The sequence below is a fragment of the Rhinatrema bivittatum genome, chromosome 4 (assembly GCF_901001135.1).
Source record: "Rhinatrema bivittatum chromosome 4, aRhiBiv1.1, whole genome shotgun sequence".
Classification (NCBI taxonomy): domain Eukaryota; kingdom Metazoa; phylum Chordata; class Amphibia; order Gymnophiona; family Rhinatrematidae; genus Rhinatrema; species Rhinatrema bivittatum.
Genome location: NC_042618.1, coordinates 289,328,762 through 289,353,394, shown reverse-complemented (window position 1 = coordinate 289,353,394; position 24,633 = coordinate 289,328,762). Strand labels below are relative to the sequence as shown.

The following is a 24,633-nucleotide window of genomic DNA, read 5'->3' as shown; positions in this document are numbered from 1 at the left end:
GGGCCCCTTGAGTGGGTGGGAAACCCTTCCCTGATGGAGAAAATCTGTCTTTGCACAGAGAGAAAATTTCTCTCTCTCCCCCAACATTTTTTAAGACTGATTGGGTGTCTTCACTTAATAAAGATGATTTCTTACTCACAGTTAGATATACTGGATCTTGATGGAATCCCTGGTGGAAGGGATCCTTGATTAAAGTGCAGGTTACAACAGTTCACTGATTGGTAGGAAGAGAGGCAGAAAAAACTGTCTCCCAGATCTTGTTTTTGTCCCAAAAAGTAAACACCAGTTCCCACTTGCAGCAGGTCACCATCTCGGATGGGCAGGCCTTCCCTAACCCTGTGTGCAGGGGCAGATTGTGGGAAAATAGTGGCCAGGGGGATTTTTCTCCATACTGGCCCATGGGTACCCAATTACACATACAATTTGGGGAGTCACCAAATACAGAATAAAGGGACCATAAAATATACACAGACATGCACGGACAAACTGAACTGGAAATCACAAGTTAGACTGTATGTAATGTAGCAATGGAAAAACAGAAAATACCATCATTCCTCATAAAACATCAAACAATAAAATCAAGAACTATAAAACATCAATCACAATAGGAAAATCATACTAAAAATATATATTTCAAAACTGCTGATGAATAGAACCTCCAGTAATTTAACTCATTACAAATTTTTGAAAACTTCACAAACACCAATAAAATATTTCAAAAACAGCAGACATCAAATAATATTCAATAATTAAAACTAATAAGGATAGAAAACAATCCCCGGTTCTCCATACCTGAGAACTTTTAATTCCAGTCACCTTGAGATGGTCATGAATTAGTTGTTCTCTAGCACATATCACCCTCATATGCTCACTCATGCACAGTCTCCCTCTCTCACTGATGTGCTTGCTTGCTCTGACACAGATGCTTACTGACACACATGCTCTCACTCACAGCCTTATACATGCTTTCACACACATGCTGACTCATTCACTCTCCCTCACACACATGCTCACAGACACACTCGCCCTGTCACACCCACACATGTTCAGTGGCACACAAACTCTGACTCATCCGTCCAGTCAAGCTCATATACATGCTCACACTTATGCACACTCACACATGCTGTCATTCTCTCCCTTGCACACATGCTCACTGACACACTTGCACTCTAACGCTCACACATGCTGACGTACACACCCTCACTGCCTCATACATTCAGACATGCTTACTTATGTTTGCTTTTCTCCCCCTCTGTCTGTGAATAAGTAAAAATACATTGGTGGTCAGGGAAAATCCAGGCAGGGCCCAAGAGAGGAGAGACTGAGTGGGCTTTAGAGCAGTGCTTCTCAACCTTTTTTCTGTCGGAACACACCTGACAGATGGTTCTCACATGCGTGACACACTGAACACATGAACATCATAGGGCTAAATGTAAAAGTACAGTTTGCATCCACAGGAACCCCCCTGACCCACAATTATGGATGTAAAGCAGAATTACGACATTCCCCAAACAACTCACCTTCCAAAAAATATATTCCAGTTCTAGTGGTCATTTCAGTAACAGCAACACAAACTCCAACTACCAGGCTCAATAGCCCTACTTATGAAAAGACAGCAGTTTATCACTAATGCATGTCCTCTTGAGAAAATACAACAAATAAGACTGATACAGTAAAATACCTCACCTTGGTCACATACACAGAACCGACCTAACATACTCCCAGGATTTGCAGTAAAGCACATAAACTAATCTGCACACAATTACACCTGTATTATGGAATGCACTCAAACAGTTACAACCCTATCTATGAAAAGGCAACACTACAAATATTAAATCAGGCCCTAAACACCAATACACCTCCTATTAGGAAAACAGAACTAGCCAAGCAGCTATAGATCACAATGCAGAAATAATTGTATAACTATACTAATAAGCAGAATAAATGTTTCATAACAACTATGAACAGAATAATATCCAACAATTAAAAACTCATAAAAATTATTTAAAATTTCTCCAAACACCAATAAAATATTTCAAAACAACAGACACATCACATAATATTCAGTAATTAAAATGGCAGTCAATCAAGAAAAATAAACTTTAAAAGCCACCTTTACTAACCCCCTCCAGCAGCTCTCCTACTCCTCTTCCATGCAGGCCGTAGCACACACCAGAAGCAGCAGTAGTAGATGCAGCTCTGTACTCGTGGTTCTCTTCCTTAGGGCCCATGACCAGTCTCTCACACACATACATACCAGTCACACCCCCATGACAAGTTTCTGTCTCTCACACACCAATCATCTCCCGACCAGTCTTTCTCTTACACACACACCAGTCACCTTCCCGACCAGTCTCTCTCTCTCACACACAAACAGGCTTCCCATTTCCATGTTCTTACATATACAGGCTTCTCACTCCCATGCTGTGTCTCACACACACCCAGGTTACTTACTCCTATGCTAGCTCTCGCCACATGCACAGGCTTCTCATTCCCATAATCACTTTCTTTCTCTCACACACACATACCAGTTTCTGTCTCTCACACACCAATCATCTCCTGACCAGTTTTTCTCTTACACACACACACTCCAGTCATCTCCCTGACCAGTCACTTCCATTGTCTCTCCTATATACACACACACACACACATCACCTCTCTGACCAGTTTCTCTCAATCACACACATGCTCTCTCTCACATGCTTTACATAGATGATCTCAATCAAATGCTCTCACTCACAGTTACACATGCACACTCTCAATGACACATACATTCTCTCACTTACAGACAAGCTGGCTGTCTCTCTCTCTCATTTCTTGCCCCCCTCCCCCCCCCCCCCGAGCACAAACAGTAGCTGTAGCAGCTAGGGATGTGAATCGTTTTTCAACGATTAAAATTATCGTCCGATAATGTTTATATCGTCTTAAATCGTTATAGAACACGATACAATAGAAATTCTAACGATTTATCGTTAAAAATCGTTAAATCGTGTTAGTGCGCACTAACTCGAGATAGTGCGCACTAACTCCCCGTTAGTGCGCACTAACTCGATTTAGTGCGCACTAACTGAAAATGATACAAATAAACACTTTCCAGGTCACTGAAGGTCAGTTAGGAATGAATATGTGTTCCTATTGGCTGGCTGCCCTCTTATCTATTGATGTTACCAAGGTTACCACTGAGGTGATGGTTGGGGGGATGGGAAATGGAACTGGAAACTAACGAACACCAACAGAAAATGAAACAAAGTGTTCACACTTCCCAGGTCAGTAAAGGTCACTTAGGAATGAATATGTATGTATGTATTCCTATTGGCTGGCTGTGCTCTTATCTATTGATGTTACCAATATGGTTGGGGGGATGTGAAATGGAAACAGTTGGAAGCTTGACAAAAAAAGTAATGTAATGATCAGCACTCACGTGACTAGAACTTGTTTGTTTATTATTTTTGTTAGCAGCACCTGAAATGCTAGTGCATGTTGAATTTGCCAATCACTGTGCATTTTAGAAAGGTGGTCCTGGCTGGAACTGTACACAGTTCAAATATATGTAATTGATTGTTGGTAAGTGTATTTTTTAAGTAGCCACACTGGCACCAGTATGTTTACTTTTCCTCCTACTTAACTCACTAGCTCAGCTTTGTAAGAAGGGCTTCTCTGCTTGTGTGTTGTTTTTGTTTGGTGTGAGGAGAGCAGAAACATCAGATCTTTATTCAATCTACTACAGTCATCTCTTACAGTGCCCTATCCCTATTAATACCAGGAGTGTTGTGATCTTCCTGCACACAGTGCCCTAACCCTGATACCAGTCTGAGACAGCTCCCTCCCTGCATTACTAGTGAGAGGCTGGCTTCACAGACAGGGGGAAGCTGCCTGACCCTCACTCCTGACTTCCCCCATGTCCCAGCTAGTGAATGGTGTGTGGGTGAGGGGGGGGGGAGGATGGTGAAGTCTGAGACAGCTCCCTCCCTGCATTACTAGTGAGAGGCTGGCTTCACAGACAGGGGGGAGCTGCCTGACCCTCACTCCTGACTTCCCCCATGTCCCAGCTAGTGAATGGTGTGTGGGTGAGGGGGGGGGAGGATGGTGAAGTCTGAGACAGCTCCCTCCCTGCATTACTACAGAGGCTGGCTTCACAGACAGGGGGGAGCTGCCTGACCCTCACTCCTGACTTCCCCCATGTCCCAGCTAGTGAATGGTGTGTGGGTGAGGGGGGGGGGAGGATGGTGAAGTCTGAGACAGCTCCCTCCCTGCATTACTAGTGAGAGGCTGGCTTCACAGACAGGGGGGAGCTGCCTGACCCTCACTCCTGACTTCCCCCATGTCCCAGCTAGTGAATGGTGTGTGGGTGAGGGGGGGGGTGGATGGTGAAGTCTGAGACAGCTCCCTCCCTGCATTACTAGTGAGAGGCTGGCTTCACAGACAGGGGGGAGCTGCCTGCCCCTCACTCCTGACTTCCCCCATGTCCCAGCTAGTGAATGGTGTGTGGGTGAGGGGGGGGGGAGGATGGTGAAGTCTGAGACAGCTCCCTCCCTGCATTACTAGTGAGAGGCTGGCTTCACAGACAGGGGGGAGCTGCCTGACCCTCACTCCTGACTTCCCCCATGTCCCAGCTAGTGAATGGTGTGTGGGTGAGGGGGGGGGGAGGATGGTGAAGTCTGAGACAGCTCCCTCCCTGCATTACTAGTGAGAGGCTGGCTTGGCAGACAGGGGGGAGCTGCCTGACCCTCACTCCTGACTTCCCCCATGTCCCAGCTAGTGAATGGTGTGTGGGTGAGGGGGGGGGGGAGGATGGTGAAGTCTGAGACAGCTCCCTCCCTGCATTACTAGTGAGAGGCTGGCTTCACAGACAGGGGGGAGCTGCCTGACCCTCACTCCTGACTTCCCCCATGTCCCAGCTAGTGAATGGTGTGTGGGTGAGGGGGGGGGGGGAGGATGGTGAAGTCTGAGACAGCTCCCTCCCTGCATTACTAGTGAGAGGCTGGCTTCACAGACAGGGGGGAGCTGCCTGACCCTCACTCCTGACTTCCCCCATGTCCCAGCTAGTGAATGGTGTGTGGGTGAGGGGGGGGGGGAGGATGGTGAAGTCTGAGACAAGCTCCCTCCCTGCATTACTAGTGAGAGGCTGGCTTTGCAGACAGGGGGGAGCTGCCTGACCCTCACTCCTGACTTCCCCCATGTCCCAGCTAGTGAATGGTGTGTGGGTGAGGGGGGGGGGAGGATGGTGAAGTCTGAGACAGCTCCCTCCCTGCATTACTAGTGAGAGGCTGGCTTCACAGACAGGGGGGAGCTGCCTGTCCCTCACTCCTGACTTCCCCCATGTCCCAGCTAGTGAATGGTGTGTGGGTGAGGGGGGGGGGGTGGATGGTGAAGTCTGAGACAGCTCCCTCCCTGCATTACTAGTGAGAGGCTGGCTTCACAGACAGGGGGGAGCTGCCTGACCCTCACTCCTGACTTCCCCCCATGTCCCAGCTAGTGAATGGTGTGTGGGTAAGGGGGGGGGGGGAGGATGGTGAAGTCTGAGACAGCTCCCTCCCTGCATTACTAGTGAGAGGCTGGCTTCACAGACAGGGGGGAGCTGCCTGACCCTCACTCCTTGAAGAATATGTCTGATTAAGATAACCAAGAATACCCAGACTCCTCTGCTGTACTGGCCTGTCAGAGGTGAATGAACTTTGAGAGACTTTCTGACTATCACAGATTCAAAGGATGCAGAAGATTTTGGGAAACTTGTAAGCTCTGCAAAGCTTATAATTACAGGCCAGGAAGGCATCAATGGCCACATTTACTTCACAATGCAGAGAAACTGAGTCCAGGATGCAAGCTTTTATCTTGCAGATGCAACAGAAACCAATTTGAAAAGGAGATCCTATGAGGTGACAGTTTTGAATGAATCCTGGTGCCAAGAAGTGGAATCCAAGTCTAGCTCTATTCAAAACCCAGACTACAAGTTATTTACATAAACAGAGAAGAACAAAAGAAGACAAGAAGAATACAGTGCATCAAAGCCAGCATGATACAGGAACTTGTTTACAGTGGGAGGAGAAACAGGGTTAGAAGAATTCTTAGTTGAGGGAGGTCCTCACAAGCATTTCCTATACAGGATAGATTGTCATGACAACAGTATCATGTGTTTGTGGGCGGTTACACTTTTCTGGAAGTTTCGGCAATACTGTGTTTTAATTATAAAAGAAGGCTCTCTTCCTGTGTGGGGATGAGATGCAAGTTATTACAGATAGAGGGCAGTTATATTGCATCTCACAGGAACATTTGACTTTTCATGAAGCCAAATAAACTAAATTTGAAAACCTCTTGTTGATTTGAAATGTTCTTGTTGCCCTAAAGCTTTGAGTCCAGCAAAAATTAGACATTTTGGCACCCCAGATGGGACTCTAATAGCTGTTGTTATTATAATTATTAATTATTAATAAGCTGTAGTATTACTTTTGGCGGACGAAAGTATACTAGGTTCTTGAATGGTTAATTGGCTGGTCATTCAAAGATTGAGTTGCCCCAGGTAGACTGGGAGGCTTATCCCGGAGAATTATGAGTTCAGAGCAGATGTGGAATGAAGTTGGATCCATTTTGTGAGTATGTAACAAGAAAAAAAAAAAAAAGGAAAAATCTGTAAGTAGCAATGTTTTATTATTTTATTTGTTGTACAGTGTATATAGATTGTGTGTTATATCAGGGTTAGAATACTTTTTGCAAAATGTTCTTTAATATATGTTAGGGAGACAGGACATGAGTTGATGATTTGATTAAAATCAGATTGAACAGTTGGAAAAAAAAAAAAAAAAAAAAAACAGAGGGGTACCCAGCACTAGTCAGTCTGGGGTCTTTTGTCCTCAGACCGCATGGCTTGGGCTCAAGCAGTTTTACTTTCACTTTCACTTTACATCTGGGGAGCGGCTGAGTAGAGCGGTTGTAAGTGTGTAGATTCAGAAGGAGAAAGAGGGAATAAGATACAATTGGTAAGTTGAAAGTTTTATAATTAGTATGATAAGGAGTTTTTAGTTAGTGGATTTTTTACCAAAGTTTAGTTGTTAAACACAAACAAATGAGGTGCTTTTAAAACTAGAAACTGCATGGTTGGATATTATAGTTTACAGCTGTCTGTGATTAGAGGTACATAAATGTCTCCAGTTTATTTTAGTTTATGAGATTTATTTTTATCAGTTCATATTTACGTTTGCTTTGGAGTTAATGCGTGATTGCTGTTAGGGTATCATTAACCAGAGAAATGAAGTTTTTCAGTTTTATGGTGTTTTGCTTCTCCCCCCTCCCCCTCAAGGTACAGGGCTGAATGATGTAGCCATGGCTGGCCACAAGGACTCTTATGTTCACTGTAAACGTAGAAAAAGAATATCCAGCCCAGCAAGCTTCTTAGTTTTTGGTTTTATTTTCCACCATTAATGCAGAGATGCTCATATTTTGCATCTAAGTTTTTAGAATTGTGTGCTTAACGAGAGTTTATTGTGAAGGGTGTGTTATTTCATTTGGTAAGAACGAAAGCATGAACCTGTGTTTATTTAAAGCCATTCATAATTAGATTTGATGTATCATTGGAGAGGGATGTATTGTTTTTTCTTTGGTCAGGGGTATAGGCAGAGAGATAGAAAGGAAAACAATCTATAGATATACTACAAGAGAGCGACTCCATTTTAATGAAATGATCTGTTTAAGTGTTTTATCACTTAACAAACCTATTCATTGAGTGTAATAGTTGTTTGGCGGGAGAGGAGGTGAACCCCCCCCTTAGGAATGTGTTTGAGAAGAAAGGAAAAAGAAAAAAAACACCTGGGAGTGAGTCACTTTTAAAATGGATTTTACAGTTCTGCTGAGAGGTTTGAGGTTTAAGTGTGTTATAGGACTGAGTGCAAAGGTGATAGAAGAGGGACTAATGAATTGATCTGTTTAATGTGAAAACAGAAATTTGTGTTGAAAGTATGGGGAAAGTGAATATTAGGGATGAGAGATGACGTAATGTTAAAGAGGGAAGAGATTTATGAATATGCAGAAGGATGTGTGCTGAGACATTTAGAATGTTTTGGGTAACAGTAGAGAAAAGATGTAAGTCAGTTGCATTTAATTGTGTGAAAATAGGATTTATTTTAACTTAAACACAGGTCAGAAATAAACGGACGGCATGCAGCAGTAAGGATGATAAATATTTCTCAGTTTTGATTATACCTCAGTAGCTGCTACCTTTTAGAAGAAAGGAAATGAATTAGGTTGCTTGTTTTGATGGGAGTTCAGGTATTGGACGTTTGTATTGTGGACTGTTTAGACGATATGTAAAGGAGAAAGATTGTGAGACGGTGAACAGCAGAGAAATAAGCAGCAATGTCTATTATCTATTTATGTGCCAGTAAGAAAAACTTTTGGTTAATGCATATTAGTCTGTGCCATCCTTTTATTTTGCAGGCTTCCAGACTCCTAGCTGATATGTCTGTGCTTTTGGAAATGATTCGTATTTCTATTTAGGGTATTTGCAGGATTTGGTAGTAAGAACTTTGTGGAACATATGCATATTGGATGGAAATAGAATGACTTCTAATTAAGTGCAAAGTTGTTTGTTTTAAGTTTTTCATTTAGAAGGTGAGTTAGGAGTTTACAAGCATAGGAAAACAAAAAGGTTTTAGATTTGTAAAAGGAAGTAGCTCTTATCACAGGGGACAGCGCCTCCTAGGGGTGGACCATCAGAGAAAGGAAAGTAGTTTTATGACTGTTTTTTCTGAATTAAGGTATAATAGTAGTTTGACTTTTAAAGAATCTGTAATGTCATTTTTAACTTTCATTTTAATCATTATATTAACTGTTATATATTAGATTTCTTTCCAGGGTACCAAAGCACAAAGCGCATCTGTCTCTATGCTGTGGGAGATGAAGATCAGTTTTTTTTTCCAGTTTGATTCCTTTTCAATTTTTGAATAGATCTATTTTAATTTTCATTCTGAGTTTTTGTTTTCTTTTGTGGATCGATCCAATTCTTTTATATTTTAAAATACGTTTTTCTTTTTGAGCTCAAAAGTTTGTCATGTTGTCTGTTCTATGTTACATGTGTACAAGGAGGAATGAATGAATGCATGCATTATGTAGTCAGTTCTGTGACATATATGTTTTAATGTAAAGTCTGAGTATTGATGTTTGTGGTCTGGACCATTGCATGATGTTTTGAAATAATGTGGGGATTATTTGGCAACTTAAATATAGGGAGTACGTGATATAAAAGTATTTTCTTACTACTTAATTGGATTTGTTGCACTTTTATTTAGGTTTGACTTCATACACATGCATCTAATCTAAGGAGCTAAGAGATTCTGCCTTGACATCATCACTGAATCCTACTAAAAGAACTATATACGCACTGAATGCAGAAATTATGGTCACAGACTTTCTTACATATTATATGGACTGCAAGGCTTACAATTTATACCTGATATTTGCTTTTTTCTATGTTTTGTGGGAATGACTTTATGCAGAATTTAGGTTCTTTCATTCTTTGTCAGCACTTAGGTGTTCAAGTTAATAATATTATTTGAAGTGATGCTGTTTTTATTAGTTTGTATGTTCCAAGTTAAGTAATATTTTCCAGTCTTAGATTTTATAATACTTATATGCTGAATCAGCTAAATGCATATGTACTAGGTTTTTTTATCTTTATCTATGGAAGCTTCTTTGATCACATAGAGGGTGATGTGTTTCATTGTGATTCAAATATGATAATTCAGGGTTCAAGAGGGAGATCTCTTTATATTTCTCTTCCACACCAGCTTAAGTTATAAGCTATTTCTATTCTTTTGTTTTGCAGCTTGCACTTAGGATAATCACTTTGCTGATCTTTAATATCTCAATATTCTATCTCTTATTCTAATGTTTTTGCTGAACCCTTCTTTGAATATCTTTTCGTATGACACTATTTACTAGATTTTGCCTAATGACTGTTTCACTCTCTTTCACAAAGATTTCTTACTAGTGTAGTCTGTGATGCTTATTATGAGACTGTTCTCCTTGAAACAAATACTGACCTTACACATGAGGAGCTCTGCTATAGGGATCTGCAACATTTTATTACTATATCTTTCGGCATATTAATTGCTCATTGTTCTTTTCTTCTTATCTTGGTCCTTTCACTATAAACTCTATCTGTGACTTATAAGCTAGTGGGTTTCTATTTAGGATTCCAAGGGGAAGATATAATTTTCCTTATTTCTGTCTTTTATTTATATGACATTCCTTCTCTTCCCTGTGTAAAATCTTACACTGATGGTTTATCAATTCTGCAAAGTAGTTCACATAATATGTTAAAGACTTTCTCACAGAGTTAGCTTTCATTTATTGTTATGATTATCCCCAATATATTTAGACTTACCATCATTTGAGAAGGGTATTAGCCCCATTTCCCCTAGAAGTATCTGAAGACAAAGCAGTATTACTAGCCATCATTTACCTTAATAATTAATACTTGCCCTACACAGCTGTATTATCTCTTGGATATATGACTGCCACAAGTGAATTAGGACTGTCCATACAGTGAGTGCTTTCAATGCTACAGGTTGTTGTCCTAATACTGGATAGCACTATAAATACCCTACAGAATTAGTATGATGTTTCAGACTTTTGCTATGCCTTTGCCTATCATGCATATGCTTTTGTATTTGATCTTCCATCACTACAGCATATGACTAGAATATGTCTTATGCTTTGCAACACTTTTACATCAAGTATGCACAACACAGTATGAGTTTTTCTATAGATTCTTGGTTTTCTTCTATGTTATTGGTTTCTTTACTTTTCTGGTAAGGTGCATTGATTATATCCCTGGTTGCCATTTTAATGAATATTATCCTGGGTAGTTGTTCACAACAACAGTATTCATTGAAAAGATTTACCCCGTATGCCAAGTATTATATGAGAAACATAGTACTTTCATACTAGTCTCTCTGTGTACTTATCTTTACATGTTATACCACTATTATGTACTTACTTGATTCTGAAAGATAACATATGTGATCATGTTATTATGAAGTAGGTCCTTTTTATAATGCAGGTATCTGTATAGCTCCATTATAGAGCTAATAGCTACCTAGTGAAAATTAGTTTTGATGTTATTGTTTGATTAACTAGTGAATGCTTGTGGGAGCATCCTTCATATTAATTGGGAATCTAGAGGGACACACACCTATGCACTACACCTGATAAATACCAAGGTTAGTGGTTAGGACACATTTTAAGTTCCTCTGTCATGGCTTAGTATCGAAGACTGATTGATGTGACACCTATCCATTAAAGGTGTCCCATAGAGGGAAATGAAGAATATGTCTGATTAAGAATACCCAGACGCCTCTGCTGTACTAGCCTGTCAGAGGTGAATGAACTTTGAGAGACTTTCTGACTATCATAGATTCAAAGGATGCAGAAGATTTGGGAAACTGGTAAACCCTGCAAAGCTTATAATTACAGGCCAGGAAGGCATCAATGGCCACATTTACTTCACAATGCAGAGAAACTGAGTCCAGGATGCAAGCTTTTATCTTGCAGATGCAACAGAAACCAATTTGAAAAGGAGATCCTATGAGGTGACAGTTTTGAATGAATCCTGGTGCCAAGAAGTGGAATCCAAGTCTAGCTCTATTCAAAACCCAGACTACAAGTTATTTACATAAACAGAGAAGAACAAAAGAAGACAAGAAGAATACAGTGCATCAAAGCCAGCATGATACAGGAACTTGTTTACAGTGGGAGGAGAAACAGGGTTAGAAGAATTCTTAGTTGAGGGAGGTCCTCACAAGCATTTCCTATACAGGATAGATTGTCATGACAACAGTATCATGTGTTTGTGGGCGGTTACACTTTTCTGGAAGTTTCGGCAATACTGTGTTTTAATTATAAAAGAAGGCTCTCTTCCTGTGTGGGATGAGATGCAAGTTATTACAGATAGAGGGCAGTTATATTGCATCTCACAGGAACATTTGACTTTTCATGAAGCCAAATAAACTAAATTTGAAAACCTCTTGTTGATTTGAAATGTTCTTGTTGCCCTAAAGCTTTGAGTCCAGCAAAAATTAGACATCCTCCGGGGTATTGTGATCTTCCTGCACACAGTGCCCTATCCCTGATACCAGGGGTGTTGTGATCTTCCTGCATGCAGTGCCCTATCCCTATTAATACCAGGAGTGTTGTGATCTTCCTGCATGCAGTGCCCTATCCCTATTAATACCAGGAGTGTTGTGATCTTCCTGTATGCAGTGCCCTATCCCTGATATCGGGATGTGTGCAAGAAGATCACAACACCCCCGGTATCAGGAATAGGGCACTATGTGCAGGAAGATCACAACACCCCCAGTATCAGGAATAGGGCACTGTGTGCAGGAAGATCACAACACCCCTGGTATTAGGGATAGGGCACTGTGTGCAGGAAGATCACAACACTCCTGGTATTAATAGGGATAGGGCACTGTGTGCAGGAAGATCACAATACCCCTGGTATCAGGGTTAGGGCACAAGTTCTAGTCACATTGACTGATCACATTACTTGTTTTGTCAAGCTACCAACTGTTTCCATTTCCCATCCCCCATATACTGTCAGTAGGAAACTTGGTAACATGAATAAATTAGAGGGCAGCCAATAGGAATACATATTCATTCCTAAACTGACCTTAACTGACCTGAAAAGTGTCAAATTGTATCATTTTCAGTTAGTGCGCACTAACTCCCAGTTAGTGCGCACTAACTCCCGTTAGTGCGCACTAACTTGAGTTAGTGCGCACTAATCGGAAAAAACGATTTTTAACGATTTTTTAACTAAAAAATCGTGCCTAAGACGATTTTCTTGCCCTGCCACACGATTTCTATCGTTAAGACGATATGGAAAACGATTCACATCCCTAGTAGCAGCCTCCTCCTCTAGTCCCCGCATGCCAAGAAAGAAGATTCCTATTGGCCACAGGAGGCTAATTCTGCTGTCTCCTGTGCCGATTTCTGGCTGCTTCTGATTTCGTTCGGGGTCGCCACTGCCGCCGCTATTTTTTCATGTGGCATGGCTTTCTTCTTCCTGCGCCCCCCACGTCACTTCCTGTTCCAGGCCAGGAGGGCAGGTGTGGGAAGAAGAAAAGGCACAGCCGCAGTTGCCAGCCTCCACCTACACTGCTGTCGTTCCCATGAAACCGGGGCTGGTGCCGTGGCAAAAATACAAAAGCAGCACTTAGGCGGATGGCTGCTGCTGATGGCCGCGAGCAACACCTGTCACGTGATTGGGGTGACTGGCCCACCAGGGCATGCCCGAAGCCCTGATAGGCCAATCCGCCCCTGCCTGGGTGACTTCAACACAGGGTTCCCCAGTCCCTGTGTCTCGAAAAGGCCCAGGGTTTAGCAAGAATCCTACAAAGCAAATTATCCAAAGTCCCAAATTATTCCCTGGGTACCCTCTGTATCCCTGAAAGACAGAACAGCAGGAATGCCCAGACCTACTCTGGAGGAATCTCAGATGGCTTCCAAGGCTCCAGTTAGGTCCAAAGAGCCAGATTTTATAACATGTGCGCGCGGGCGTAGACTTGTGCGCGCAACCCGACACCCACAAATCTACGCCCGATTTTATAACATGCAGACGCAGCCGCATGCATGTTATAAAATCCAGGGTCGGCACGCTGAAAGGGGTGCACACTTGTGCATGACGAGCCCTAGGGGAGCCCCGATACCTTTCCCCGTTCCCTCCGAGGCTGCTCCAAAATCGGAGCGGCCTTGGAGGGAACTTTCCTTCCACCCACCCCCACCTTCCTCTATCTAACCCGCCCCCCAGCCCTACCTAAATCCCCCCCCCCCCCCCCCCACCTTTACTGCAGGATTTATGCCTGCCTCTGGGCAGGCATAACTTGTGCGCGCCAGCCAAGTGCCGGCGCACGAACCCCCAGCACAGCCACTGTGCAGGAGGAGGCCTCAGTCCTGCCCCCGGACCAGCACCCCGCCCATGCCCCCACCCCTTTTTCAAAGCCCTGGGACATAGACTCGGTGCGCGCAGGGACAGGTTTTCGGAGTTAGGCATGTAACCCTTTGAAAATCTGCCCCAAAATGTAATACAAGAAAAATGTGAACCTCTCTCTCTGACTTTCAACTAAGACGGCCCCCAGAACTCTTCATAGAACTTTGCTATAAAACCTCCTGCAGGGGATATCTTATCCATTATAGCCCTTAATTATCCTTTTCTAACTACACTACTCTATATGATCCCAGGGCTTACTGGTAACCTGGAAAGGTTACCAGGTTACATATACAAAATTTATAAACATCATTGACCAATGTCAGCACTATACACACTTAAATATGATGCAGCCAGCACTAATAAAATTAAATAGCATTTTTTAACTGAACAAAGATAATAAAACAGTTCTCCTAAACATGAAGGAGATATACTCCTCTACCATTAACTATTCACCCGACAGATCTTCACAGAAAGGCTTGCCTAAACAAAAATCTCTTTAACAAGCCTTTAAACATCTTAGTTCATGACATAAGCCAAATCTCCTAAGGCAGAGAATTCTAGAGAATAGGAGAAGAAATAGAGAAAGCCCACACTCTTGACTGGCATATTGCACATAGGGGACATCTAGCAGTCCTCTTTGGGAGGAACACAATGCTCTCATGGAATTGTAGATGTGGAACATTGTGTTAATGCATGGATAAGACTCAATGGCCAATAACTGAAGCACTGAAAGGTGCATTTTAAAAGCTGGGCATGCCAAAATCTGGTGCACATCTCGCACATGTGCTTGTCTACCTGATTTTATAAGCTGCCCACATACGTATACAAGTCTGATGTGCAAATATCTCACATCAGGCAAAAAAAAGGGGTGGAATGTAGCCATGGTGTGGGTGAAGCATGGATGTTCCAGGGTGGGGCTAAGAGATGTGCGCACAACTGCCTGCATGCTTGGGGTCATATCCAAGTTTATTAAAGCATAAATTTACTTCTGCTGTGGAGGAGGTATAAGTCTCAATAAAAGAAATTTCAGGCATCTATGAAGTATTTGAGGGGTCTAGAATAACTGGGGGGAGTACAGGCTAAAGAACCAGGGGGTTTTGGAGGACCTAGCCATAGACTGGGCAAATTGGTGAATGAACTAGTGAAACCAGTCATGGCATGGGCTCACACCTGTTATAAAATTCCCTCACTTGCGCGGCTCAAAGCTGACATTAGGAGCACACATACATAAGCCAGGGCTATTTTATAACATGTGTGTGTATGTGCGCGCAGGTTATAAAATTGCCTTGTGTCTGGCCAAGTGCCCATATACGGTTGTATATGAGCGCCTGCAAGCCCATTTGAAAGTTACCATCCCTACGTTTCCCTCATTTTGTCCTTGCACTGCAACGCAAAGCAAGCCATTTCCTCCTGAAAATCACATGTAACCACAGCCTACATGTAAGTGGTTCTGTCCTGCTCCAAACAATTCTGTCTCCTTAGCTTACCATTGCTTTCCTGTAACTGCTCTTTTTTTTTAATGGAGCGAGGTAAAAAGGTGTAAAGAGAGAAAAACAAAATTTCTCAATCTGTTTCTTCTTCCTTACTCTGAGATTTCCCTCTGGGATAAAACAAACCTCTTATGTGGCTGGGAGCTAATACATCATGGCTCGCAGTCCAGAAATTAATTTCTGAAGCCTGGCCCACTGACAACTGGGAGAGAATCAGACAAAACAGTAATTTATGCATTCATTTAAATAATTTATATTCCACTCATCCACAAATCTCAGTGGATTACAACATACACACAATATTAAATGTTTGGTAATAGCAAATTGCCAAAAATCAAACCCCAAAGAGAAGGCAAACCATCTTCAAAGTTCTGCTGCACCATCAATCTATCCTACCATCTGCTGGAGGCAGAGAATACTGATTTTGACTGTTTCTGCACAATGTATAGGCAGTGATTATTACACAGAGAAGGTCTTAAAAGCTCTACCTCCAACTGCTGGAAGGTGGAGTAACTCACTTGTAAGGCCTGGTATAGTAAGATGAAAAAGAAATCTGTTTTAACTTTTTATTTATCTCTGAAAAAAACTTCAGAAGCACAACTGATGAAATTCAGCAGAGATGTGAGGAAACAAAATGGTGACTGATCAAAGTTGCATGTTTCAAAATGAAAAAAAATGAGGACCTTATTCTCAATCCATGCAGGTGCCAGCTGGGATAGGCTGATTAAAAAATACTAGACCTTGTTTGGTCCTGCTCCCTCAAGTTTAGCTTCAGTGGCTTCACTGGTTGCCTTCAGGAGGAATAAACATCTGCAGTTTTGCTTGCCCCATAGATTTGAATGGGATCCAAAAACAAACAAAAGCAAATATTTTTGTTGGTTTCATGGGCATTGCCCATTTGTTTTGTTTTCAATGAAATAAAACAAAAAATGCATTGTTTCGTTTTGGATTACTCTTTTGTTTCAAATGAATGCACAGCCCTAAGGACCTACAATTAACATACCATTTCTTTAAAATGTAGTCAGTTAATTTTTACATATTTGTGTGACACCACTAATTGACTCCTAGTATGCACAATCTTTTCCCACCCCTCTAATTTAGGGTATTACTCTCTATAAGAAGATCTGAGTCAGAGATGTTTGGGAAAAAAGCATTCACAACCCAGGAAAGAAACAATAAAAAGATGGGTAATTTTCTGTCTGATTTCGGTATATAAAATGTAGAAAGAACTACCTTTATACATTTACAGGGAATTCATTCATATTTTTATTTACATTGTTGCTTTCAACTACATAAAGGGACTGAAAAGGATGGACTAGCAGTATATTTCTGGACATAAAAGAAGCATCAAAAGATGAGAAGTGGCAGCATCTTTAGTATCAACTAATAGCTGGATAAAAAAAATGTGTATTGATAAAGTGACGCCCAAGATTACAAAGAGTGAGAATGAGAACTGACACATAAGCTCATATTGTCAACGTTATTTTACCTTCATTACTACTAATTAGCAATGTGCATTCATTTCTAATGAATGCTAAAAATGCAACAAACTAGGCCATTATCAGTTCATTCCAAATAGAATGAACTGAAAATAATATCCTATGAAAATACCCCAAACTTTTCAGTTTTTTTTAAATTTGGGGCATTAAAAAGAAAAAAAAAACAGGCCTCTGGCAGTTCTGGTGGACCTGGCATTGGTGCCAAAGCCAGGGCTGGGCCCAGAACTGAAGCTGAGGCTTGAGTCAGAGCTCTCCCCATGTGTCTCTGGCAGAGCTAGGGAGCACCCACCCCAGCTTCTACTTACCCTGTTTCTCAGATTTAGCTGGTAAAAGTTAGGAGCAATGTCTAGTCACTTCTGTCTGGCTTCTATTGCTTGAAAAATGGTGCCATTCTCCTGGAGGTTGGCACCAAACTGATGTTACTTTGGCATCTTTCACCAATACAGCAGGTGCCTAGTCGTATATCAAAATGGTGCTGGCCACCCCAGAGGAAGGTGCTGAAGTGCCATCACTTTGTTGAAATCCTCCAAGTGAACAGCTCTATTTTTAAAGTGACAGGAGCTAGGCAGAAGTGAGTATGCATCATCCCTGCCCTTTTACCAGAAAACTGGGTAAATGGGGGCTGGGGTGGGAGCTCCATAGCCCCAGCAGTGACACATGGGGAGGATACCGGTTCCAGCTTTGGATTTGGTGCTAGACCTGGCCTAGGCTTGGGCTTTGCTACCAGGGCTAGGCCTTAGCAGCAAGCTAAGCCTTGGCATCAGTCCTGGTCCAGGCAGGTTTTAGAGCTGCCAGGTGCACTGGAGGCTTGTATTTTTTAATCAGTTCATTTATATAGTTGAATTAGTTTCTTTAATATTTAATATTCTGCAAACCGTATTCCATTATACAAAAGAATATGACTGAATTGTGTCTCCAAATGGTTTTATGAATTGCTAGCTCCAAGCAAAACAATGCTACTCACAAGGGTGCTTTTCTGAGCTTCAGCCAGTTTTGTAGCTATGAAATACTGAACTGGAGCAAGCAGCACTATAACAGCAGCTCCAACCAAAGCACTTACGCCCAGTAATTTGTAGAGTAGAATTACTCCCATTATGATCTGAGGGTGGAAAAACACAAATGAAAAGCAATATATGTTTCATCACAGCAGAATATCATAATAATAAATCATTACAAATGAAGTTATATTTTATAACGAGAACTTGTGCATATTTTAAATATTATTAGAGCATACCATTAAACACAGTAGGCTACTATTTTTTTGGCACAGCATGTTTTAAAAACCAGTCCTTTTCAGTCTTTAATCTAGCAATTCAACAGTGGGTGTTTAGAATTACTTAACCTGAGTCTGACTACTCTGGCTAAGGATGTAATCAGAAGCTAGGCCTTCATGGACATACCTGGAAACTCTCTGGATTTGACCCAGAGGCTCAGGGTTTAGAGACCTGCCTCTGGGTCTCCGGAAGAGTACCCAGGATCTCCGGGGTCCTAGAAATCACCATCAGTGCTCAGTTGCAGCATCTTTCCTTAGTCTGTGCTGAGGAGTTGGTAGGCACTAAGATGGAGTCTAAGGCAAAAGGAAGCTCTGTTGCCAATTCTCTTCCTCCAGCATATGATTGGATCTAGCTATCACAATGAACCAATCAGCAGTGAAAGGTGAGGAAGCACTGCTAGTCCTGCATTAATCAGGGTAAACGGATGGTGAGACGGCAAGAGAAACTGTACATGTGATGTGATAGACTGAGAGAACTGGAATGGGGGAGGAAGGGAGGAGAAAAATTGTGAGTGGGTGTTGGGGAGCCAAAGAGAGAAAACGTGTGTGTGTGTAGTGGGGAAACTTTTGTGTGTGTGTGTGTGTGTGTGTGTGTGTGTGTGTGTGTGTGTGTGTGAGCAGGAGAGTATATATATATGTGTGTAGAGTTGGGGGGAGTAAGAATGTGGAGGGACCCTGAATGAGAAGTAAGGATGGGAAAAGAAAGGGGCAAACCAAAGAAGGGTCAAAAATGTGAATGTGGGTGGGAGTGAGAAGAAATAGCCAGAGAAGAGATCAAGATTTGGTAGAGGGAAGGAAAAGTGAGAACAAGTGTATGTGTGGTGGGTGGGGGAGGGAGAGGTAAGAGTAAGAGTGTGGGTGGAAGAGAAAGGATTTTGTATAGAGAGGGCAGCACAATATAGAGGAGGGAGTAGGCAATATATAGGAGGAAAGAGGGTTGAATTAGGGGAAGATGAGAGCAAGGGAGCAGGGGAGAAAAGGGGGGGAATGGAGAGGAGGAAGAGAAAGGGGTATAAGGTCCAGGGATGGCCGAAGATGGAGAAAGAGGATCCTGGGTTGGGGGAAGGAATCCAGGGTGATAATACAGAAGGAAGATGATGAGGAATGGAGGAGGGAATGCAGGAGAAATTGTAGGAAGAATAATGAAAGCAGAGGAGATAGGATGAATAGGAAAAAAGCAGGAGAAGGGGAGAGAACAAGAAGAAAGAGAAAGTATTAAAATATCTGCTGCTGAAGGAAAGAAAGAAAGAAAGAAAGAAAGAAAGGAGTGAGAGAACTGAAACAGAAAAAGATAAATGAAGGCCACCAGAGAGAGACAGAAAACAAATATTAGAGATAAGGACAATGAATTAGAAAAAAAAAAAGGCTGAGCCAGAAAATCAAGCCAGAGACACCAAATATTAGAAACTATTTTATTATCTGATAAAGAACATAAATTAAGAAGAAAGTAGTTGGGGAGATGGGAGATGATGTGGAGGAAGAGAAAGTCTGTACAGTCTGTCTAACCCCCCCACCCACACCCACTAATCACAGGGTGAGCAGAACTCCAAAGTTCCCAGGTATGTTCACGGATTCAAAGTTTTTACAGTGACACACATCGCATGACTACAACAACTTTGAGAACAGAAGAAGTAAACACCAGGTGTGCAGGTCCTGTAGTGAGGGAGTTAGAATTGCAAGAGAAATCCTGGACTGTGTTTTTGGAAAGCTGCATGCATTTCTCACAACAAGGTTTAAGATATGAAGATGGAAAAAGTTTAACTAACAGAACGCAGGACAGGGAAATGGCAAAAGGACAGACAACGAGAGAGATAATCCTCACAGGCAGAAACAACTCAGCATCCCTAATAATGATAAGAAAGTGTTTGTACTACATTATCGTTGCAACTATTGTCTTTGCTATATCTGTGTATTCCTTCTTGCTTTCTGGAAGGTAACTTAGCATCAATAATAAACACTGTTATCCTGCTATGAATTGTGTGCTGTCTCAGAGTATAAGTGTGGCTCAGTGTTTCTGTAAGTAGTGAACCTTGTCAGGAGAGGAAAAGCATGAGGGAAACTATTTTTTGTGATTTGTGGTGGATCTCACCGAAGGTATTATCCAGGGAAGCCAGCCCATATGTCTGGGTTTGTTTTTTTTTTTCCTTTATCACACTCATGCAGAGTGAGCCAGCAACAATGGGAGCCTAATTTCTAATGTATTGCAAGTATGAAATTACCATTCCATTTATTAATTTCTATTCCATTTATTAATTTCATTCATTTACAAAGCCTCAGCAGTTTCCTCTTGCTCCTTTGAACTTCCAGTTCAGTTGAAACCTGCAACTGAGGCTATGGTATTTGCAGCTTCCTAGGCTTTTCCTCCATTTTATTTCTTCTTCACATTCCCAACTATCCCAGTCAGGACAGCAAAACCTTGATTCCTTCAAACTGCAAATCCTGCATAAACGCATTGCAAACACATTCTTGAATCTGCCAGTAGATGTTGCTCTTGAGTAATAACCGCTGATGCTTTCCACCAGGATATAGGCAGATCTAGGATGTCGCACAAGGCATACTGCATTACCACTTCTTTTAAAACTTAGGGACCTACTATGGCAATGGTATTTTGCAAAGTTTAAGATTGAAACAAAAACAAATATAACTTTCTTGGAATGTGAAAGAGATAATTAACAGGTGCACAGCACCAGCTGTCAGTTTTTAATACTTATAAGATTTCTTTTACAGTTAAATTATATAGCAGTCTATATTCAGCAGAACAGATAACCAGTTAACTCTGAATATTCAGCCATACTTAACTAGTTAAGAATGTGCTCAATTTTTGGTTACATTAAACAGCACAAAACTTGTGCAATTAAATTTAGGATAGCTATTTGTGAGGATGAAATTATCCACTCAAATGAATATATTTTTTATTCTTTATTTATTCAAATTTCAATACTTCAAACAAAATTGACATTCAAGAAAAAAATTCCAAAAAAGGAAAAAGGAAAAACTGAGAATATCCAATAGGAAACATATATGGAAACATTAGACCATTAACTGGGGGACAAAAAAAAAATCATTAATACATATGTATGATAAACCCAAGGTATATTTTTCACAATTAATCGATTACATACATAGCCATGGACCTTAACTCACAGTGGCCTGGATTTATCAAAATGCACTAAATATCGCATGTGATAGGAAAAAGGGTGTGTTTTATGGTAATAGGCAGTTTATTGCAAAGTGCACTACTACCTATGTGAAATGCTAATCTTTTCATACTTTGTGATACATTTCAGAATTGTTGTATTTCCTGCATACAACAACTGGGTGGAACATTTTTAGTAGTTGAGAGAGAGAGGGGGAGAGGGAGAGGGAGAGAGAGAGAGAGAGAGCGAGAGAAGCTAGCCATAATGCCCTCACACTAGATAGGTATTTATATCTCTATGGGAAGCCCACCTAGTAACTTGAGCTGAGGTTTAGGTATTAGTGTAGGGGTTAGGGGCCACTTTGACATTCAAAGTGAGACGTACGAACAGCACAGTGCTCTCTTGTGAAGATTTGAGGACCTTTGGAGTGAGGAAACTCACCCAAAGCTGAGATTTGTGCAATGTTCTCTCAACTAGCTTGATAGACTCTCTACCTGGGTAACATCAAGCTAGGTTGAGAGATCCTTGCATAAATCTCATCTTTGGCTGAGTTTCCTCACTCCGAAGGTAATCAAATCTTCACAAGAGAGCACTGGGCTGTTCGTACATCTCACTTTGAATGTCAAAGTGGCCCCTAACCCCTACAGTAATACCTAAACCTCACCACCAGTTACTAGGTGGGCTTCCCATAGAGATATAAATACTAGAGATGTGAATCATGTGCCAGATCGTCTTAACGATCAGATTCGGCTGGGGGGGGGGGGCCCGAATCTGATCGTTAAGATATGTGAATTGGAATCGTTTCCGATTCCAATTCACATCACTAATTTTTTTTTTAGGGAGGCCCGCGCCGCTAAAAAAAAACAAACCCACCCGACCCTTTAAATCGACCCCCCCAAAACCTTTTAAAGTTACCTGGTGGTCCAGTGGGGGGGGGGGATCCCGGTGCAATCTCCCGCTCTTGGGCCATCGGCGCCATTTTGGCTGCCACTAATTAAAATGGCGCCGATGGCCCGATTAAAAAAAAAAAAACCCACCCGACCCTTTAAATCAACCCCCCTTAGCCTCCCCCACCCTCCCGACCCGACCCATTGCTAATTTTCTTTTAGGGAGGCCCGCGCTGCTAAAAAAAAAAACCCACCCGACCCTTTAAATCGACCCCCCCCCCTCGCGAGCCCCCCCAAACCTTTTAAAGTTACCTGGTGGTCCAGGGGGGACCTCGGGGAGAGGAGAGATCCAGGGGGGCCTCAGGGAAAGATTTCCCGTTCCCAGGCATCAGCTGTTCTAAAAAAAAAAAAAATGGTGCCGATGCCCCTTTGCCCTTACCATGCGACAGGGTATCCGTGCCATTGGCCGGCCCCTGTCACATGGTAGGAGCACTGGATGGCCGGCGCCATCTTTAAAGATGGCGCAGGCCATCTTTACTCATCAGCCCCTATTATATTATGGGCACTTCATTCAACTCATGCTTGATCCCCTGCACTGCGATGTTTGCCATCTCTGACTGCCGGCCTCTACGGTCAGTGCCTGCTCTCCTGCATTGCCACCCCATTCACTCACTGGCTCTCTCTGTCTCTTTCTCTCCAGCCAGTCTGCAGGTGCCACTGGGCATCCAAATGGCAGATGAAATTTAATGTGGACAAGTGCAAGGTGTTGCATATATGGAAAAATAATCCTTGCTGTAGTTACACGATGTTAGGTTCCATAATAGGAGCTACCACCCAGGAAAAAGATCTAGGCATCATAGTAGATAATTCTTTAAAATCGTCAGCTCAGTGTGCTGCAGCACTCAAAAAAGCAAACAAAATGTTAGAAATTATTAGGAAGGGAATGGTTAATAAAACAGAAAATGTCATAATGCCTCTATATCGCTCCATGGTGAGACCGCACCTTGAATACTGTGTACAATTCTAGTCGCCACATCTCTAAAAAGATATAGTTGCGATGGAGAAGGTTCAGAGAAGGGCAACCAAAATGATATAGGGGATGGAACAGCTCCCCTATGAGGAAAGGCTGAAGAGGTTAGGGCTGTTCAGCTTGGAGAAGAAACGGCTGAGGGGGGATTTGATAGAGGTCTTTAAGATCATGAGAGGTCTTGACGAGTAGATGTGAATCAGTTATTTACACTTTCGAATAATAGAAGGACTAGGGGGCATTCCATGAAGTTAGCAAGTAGCACATTTAAGACTAATCGGAGAAAATTCTTTTTCACTCAACGCACAATTAACCCCAGATCCCATTCTTCCTTTGTGCTTATAAGAATTTCACCTCCAATATTTTCCCTTTCCCTTGGGGTTTTGCACCCTAAATGCATTACTCTGCATTTTGTAGTATTAAATCTTAACTGCTAGTCCTTAGACCATTCCTTGTGCTTGGCTAGATCCTTCCTCAGGTTTTCCACTCCTTCCTGGCTGTCTACCCTATTACAGATTTTGGTATCATCAGCAAAAATATAAATATTTCCCGACAACCTTTCCATTATGTTGCTGAAAAAATCTTGGAAAGAACCGGTCCAACGACCAATCCCTGAGGTACCCTGCTAGTAACAACCCCCTGCTCAGAGAAAACTCCATTTACCACTGTGTGACCTATCTACGCAGAGGGGTCACACAGTGCTGTTGGTGTTTGCATTGATGGGCCATAGAGTACTATTGTATTTGTCTGAAATGTATTGGCTTGCAGACCATGATTTTCAGTCCTATCATTGCTGTGGTGAGTGTGTCCAATGACCAAAGCAGATGTTCAGATATTTTTGCATTACTAGCTCTCTGGGCAACTAGGGCTACCTTCAGCTTACTAGTTTTTTGCTACTCTGTGGCTAGGAATACAAGCCCTAACAGATGCTGACAGTTTGCTATTGCTGCTCCAACTACAGAAGCCAGTCATAGAGAGACCATGAATGAGGAGGAATAGCCTAGTGGTTAGAGCAGTGGGCTATGAACCAGGAGACCAGCGTTCGAGTCCTGCTGTTGCTCCTTGTGACCTTGGGCAAGTCGCTTTACTCTCCATTACCTCAGGTACAAAACTTAGATTATAAGCCCTCTGGGGATAGGGAAATACCTACAGTACCTGAATGTAAACTGATATATCTCAGATCCAATGTTGGTATATAATAAATAAATAAATATCAGCATTAGGCTTGTCAGATTCTAGGCAGATGTCACAGGGAAGAATCTCATAGGCCTAGGACCCATGCCATCTGAGGCCATTCCTTGTTGAACATAAGAAATTCCCAAACTGGGTCAGACAGAGT

The 24,633-nt window shown here is 42.1% G+C and overlaps 1 protein-coding gene across 2 annotated transcripts in view; it reads right to left on the bottom strand.

Annotated features, from left to right (window-relative positions):
• The window catches only part of ABCC9 (ATP binding cassette subfamily C member 9), a 976,112-nt gene that overhangs the window by 723,877 nt on the left and 227,602 nt on the right, over positions 1–24,633 (bottom strand). For both annotated transcript variants that reach the window (XM_029600177.1, XM_029600176.1), the window contains exon 10: positions 17,935–18,069. In XM_029600177.1, the coding sequence (XP_029456037.1) occupies positions 17,935–18,069 (135 nt within the window). The remainder of the gene's footprint in view (positions 1–17,934; positions 18,070–24,633) is intronic.